Source organism: Macrobrachium nipponense, chromosome 39 (genome assembly GCF_015104395.2).
Source record: "Macrobrachium nipponense isolate FS-2020 chromosome 39, ASM1510439v2, whole genome shotgun sequence".
In the NCBI taxonomy this organism is placed as follows: domain Eukaryota; kingdom Metazoa; phylum Arthropoda; class Malacostraca; order Decapoda; family Palaemonidae; genus Macrobrachium; species Macrobrachium nipponense.
The window spans coordinates 26,509,504-26,514,503 of NC_061099.1; the positions used below are offsets into that span (position 1 = coordinate 26,509,504).

At 33.8% G+C, this 5,000-nt stretch overlaps 1 protein-coding gene across 1 annotated transcript in view; it reads left to right on the forward strand.

Moving 5' to 3' along the window:
- LOC135210397 (ionotropic receptor 93a-like) overlaps nt 1–3,019 on the forward strand; it is a 38,181-nt gene extending 35,162 nt beyond the window's left edge. Inside the window, exon 12 of the mRNA XM_064243301.1 lies at nt 2,704–3,019. Coding sequence (XP_064099371.1) covers nt 2,704–3,019 — 316 coding nt within the window. The remainder of the gene's footprint in view (nt 1–2,703) is intronic.
- Nucleotides 3,020–5,000: the final 1,981 nt, after the last annotated feature.

Consider the following 5,000-nt stretch of genomic DNA (forward strand, 5'->3'; position numbering starts at 1 on the left):
ATATAAATGCAAATAATAAGATTTAGGGTCACAGATATAATTGTAACTTTATTTTAACGATCATGATATTCCATTAGGTATTATCTGAGACAACAGGCATTTTCTATCCCTCATAATTCCTATTTACAATATATACAATTTATATATATATATATATATATATATATCATATATATATATATACATATATATATATATATATCATATATATATATATATATATATATATATATATATATATATATATATATCTAATAAAAGGAGCCCATAAAAACACCAAAATGTAGAGAGAAAAGTACTATATTTCAGAGACTGCTGTCTCTCTCTTCAGGTATATGAATGAGAAAAGTTACAGAAAAGGTGGTATTTATACAAGAGATTCGTCCACAAGTAAGCCAATTTAGGTCACCCCCGCTGATAATCTTCCTTTAATCTTCTTAAGCGTTGGTTGGTTGAATGAACACTGCGTCGACGATGTCCGATGTCCAATTTCCTTTTGAGATGTTCATTACTGCTTCTCTTTTATTAATAAAAAAGAGAGAGCAGGTAATGAACATCTCAAAAGGAAATTGGACATCGGACATCGTCGACGCAGTGTTCATTCAACCAACGCTTAAGAAGATTAAAGGAAGATTATCAGCGGGGTGACCTAAATTGGCTTACTTGTGGACGAATCTCTTGGTATAAATACCACCTTTTCTGTAAACTTTTCTCATTCATATACCTGAAGAGAGAGACAGCAGTCTCTGAAATATAGTACTTTTCTCTCTACATTTTGGTGTTTTTATGCTCCTATAGTATGTTCAGATTTCGCATAACATAATTTAAAAGTTAAGAATAACGTAGAATGAGAAAGAGAGAGAGATTAGCATTGTCCTTGAAGCAAGAAATTGATGTCATCACTCGATATAAGGAGATCTCAAAGTCTCTGTTTTGTTTCGGAGATCTTGTCAATCATATGACGCTCGTGACTTGTTTCAGACTTCTGTCTGTCGAGTAACCACGTGAAGATTTCACAATTTTTCTGTAAAGTTACGTCATATTAGAAGCTTTAGAAGGCTTCTGCCTGAAACGTTTCACATACGTCTGATGCCTTTCATTTCATATAAGTAGTTTGAGATGTTTTTGTATTGAAAGCTATCTAATATTACTGGTAAATTAACTGTTATATCTCTCGATTTGTCAAAAGAGAATTTGTTGACTCGTGAGTACTTTAAATTTGAAGTGGAAAGGTTTGTGACGTCACTCAAGGAAATGATGAAACTTAATTTCATTCGAGAAAATTTTATAATCATATCTTTTATTTTAAAAGGCTTTTATTGTCTTAAATTACGTAATAAAAAATGTTATTTATGATTATAATCCCACTTTATCTATATATATTGTTTTGAGAGAAAACTATAACGATTTAGCAAAGACCTGGCCCCAAAACGTTTTGCTCAATGTTACAACCTTTTTAGACTGATCAGTTTCCATACTACAAGAGCAAATTTTGTTCATTCCGATATCAGATTATGCTAGATTATGCTTATAAAGTGTTTTAAATGTTGGTTAGAGCCTGCTAAAGTTAAAACTTTTGATGAGTTAGAAAACTTAGTTGTTCTTGAACAATACCTTAGGGGAATTCCTGAACATATAAGAACCTATTTGAGAGACAGGTTAAGAAACTTGACAAATCTGCTACACTGAGTGAAGATTACAATATATTTAGTAGTAAACGCAAGTACAATGTCGAGTACCAAAATCAACAACGCACAGGTTCTAAGTCTCATCCAAGTTTCAGGAACAAATTTAATGGGAAACCTATAAGTGATACTACCAAGCGTACACAAGGTAATACACCTCAGCTAGCTAATGTGAAATCCTCATCCAATTTTTCAAGACAGTTACAGAAACCTAATGTTGTCTGCTTTAAGTGTGGAAGAGCTGGACACTTTAGTCAAGAGTGTTACCGGAATCAACAGCTGTCAAAGCCAGTTGGTCAAATAGTGAAAGGTCTTTTCCTTGTAGTTTTAGATTAAGTTCATTGAGCTTTAAGAAAATGTCTGCTAAATATGATAGTTGTGCAAGCCATTCACCCTTGATAAATAGCTCTGCCATTGGAGACTTCTTTTCAAGAGGGAATATATGTATCTCCATCCTTAATTCACATATCCTTCCTCGGTACAACAAGTGTGACTGATCAGCTCCCATTTCACAGCAAAGTTGTTCGAACAAACAGCTATTCAATGAACTTCCTTTGATAAGATTGGCAAGTTTTACAGCTTCATTTAGAACATTTTTCAAGCTGCCAGGGATTCCTTTTGCAGTCAAAGCTTCACAATGAATAAAACAATGATTCCAAGTTACATAATTACCTGTAACATCTACATACCTAAGTTCCAAACAGCACCACGGTAGACAGGCGAGGTTTTTATGAAGCAATTTCCTTTCTCTGCTAGGACATACACACGTTTCACATTGAAACACGTGTTTTTCGCCATATAAAGCTCTTTCCAACTTTTCATCACTTTTCACATTTATGCGAAAATGCACTTTATCATCCGTCTCACTAATTATAACAGAGGAAAAGCCCTCATCCTCAAATTAAAAAAACTTCTCTAGTAGTTGCCATGGCGAAGTGCCCTGTCTTACTGACCACACTACAGCAGAATTCAGTGGCAGTGGGCGAAGACAAAACTCCTCCTGAAAGTTTTTTCACAGGGCTGCTGGAGCTGGAGCCACAGCAAGAAGAAATTGGGAACAACAGGGCAGTGCACAGGACTCTGCCCTAGCACAGGAGAAGCTGTTGACTAAAGAGGACGATAATCCTCATGAAGATCCGCAGCAGTGTGCAGACATCAGCGAGTTATTCGCTGCATTCCAAACTGTATCAGAGAAGTACAGCAACGGTGAATCAGCGGCAGTCATCAGAACAGCTGTCAGACGCTTAAAACAATTGAGAAGTGAAAATCAGCTGAATAATCTACTATATAACTTGGGGAGTGGCACATGTAACACCGGAGCTGGCAGAGGTTAAAATTCGGTACTAGTCAACCTCCATATCAAGAAAGGGCCAGGGAAACCAAGAAGCGTTGCCCCTCTTGGAAAAGGACGGCGACCAAGCAGTATAGCAAACCGTAAGTCGAAACAGTCACGAAGTTTATCATAAAACGTTGCGCAAAACGTGGCCAATGCTAAGTCACATGGAAGTGGCCATTAAGGTATCTAGTAAACTTAGAACAGTTATCATGTAAATCGAGAATTTTCGGAATTGGGAATTCCTTACTGTGCATGGGTCAGAAATTTTGTCGGTCGGTCTGTCTGTTTACACTTGTCCTAATTTGGTGTGTGGGTGTGTGTGGCTTTGTGAGTATTGGTTGCCTTATATGGTAGTCACTGATACATAGTTTGAGAAAAATTTATTAGCTACATCGTAAAAGCCTGCCCATAATAGTCTTTGTGACATACACACCTTCCTTTCTGTTATGTTTAGTTATGCACTGTATTTAATATAATAAATAAGAAATATGCACAGTATTTAGCATCATAATTAAGAAATAAATACACAATAAATAAACATGATTTAGTAAAATGAATGAGGTATAGATACATAATAAATGAATTCTGATTGTTTGAATGTATTTTTATCATATAATATACTAAATATATATGCACAGTATTTAGCATAATAAATAAGAAATAAATACATGATAAATAATACATGATAAATATAATTTGGTATAAAAAATAAGTAGCACACAATAAATAAAAATGATTATTTGTAGGTATTAATATTGCATAATATACCAAAGATATGCACAGTATTTAATGTAGTAAATAATACTCAATAAATACCACTATAAATGTAAATACACATAGGGCATATGGGGATGGCAAGTTATGTTCTAGTTTGTTTGAGTTACCCATAAAATCGTGAACGCGTGTCAGTTCTCACTCGTCTTGGCGAACCATAATACAGTTGGTGAATATGCGACCCGGAAGAATAAAACCCCAAATACAAATAAAAGAATGTACAGAGAACCACCGTCTTCTTGACACCAACTACGTATGCCATTACTTCCGATTCGGGATCGCAATAGATTCAAGTCGAGGAAAGACTGTGCACTAGTCTTTTCACGACAACGAATAAACTCGAGCAAACAAGAGACTGCTTTATTATCGCCCTTCATTCACGGACGTCGGCGACAAAGATGGAATTATTCTATATTGTCATAACAATTAGTTTTATGCTTTTTAGGCATAAGTAAACTCCATGCAAATATATAAAACGCAACAAATATATAAGGATAACTCTAAACAATTTTATGCTTTAATTTTATTCAAGCCTTTCATTTTCAAGATTTTAAGAATATCTGTTTTCTGATTAACAATACATTACATTTTCTTGATATGTAAAGATGCTTCTAACTCTGTCATTAACTTGGAGATGGCCACCATGAAGAATTCAACGAAGAATAGGAAGATGCTGACTCCATAGCCTCCAAAGAGAACTATAAACATGCCCTTAAAATACAAAGAGAAACAATGAGGCAAATGCTGCGCTTCGTTAATAATTACTATTAGCATGTAAACATTAGTACGACGAATCTTGTAATGTATCTTTCGAGTAATTCCTGAACCTTTCATTAAGAAATTATTTGGTCATGAACCTTTTTATTTTTTAAAGTGACAAGGATTTTATCTTTTCATATGTTTTTAATCTTCAAGTCTCCTATCTAAATATATATCAAACATATTTCCGTCCTAATAAATATATTCCCTTGCATTTATGGAACTAGATGCATTTACTTTTGGCATAGTAAGTAAGAATCCGGTTAAATTTTGATGGCGATACGAGAATTACCCGCTAACACAGACACACATAAATTTATATATATATATATATATATATATATATATATATATATATATATATATATATATATATATATATATATATATATATATATATATATATATATAGTATAAAAGGCCCATTAAAAAACTGGTTTAAAACT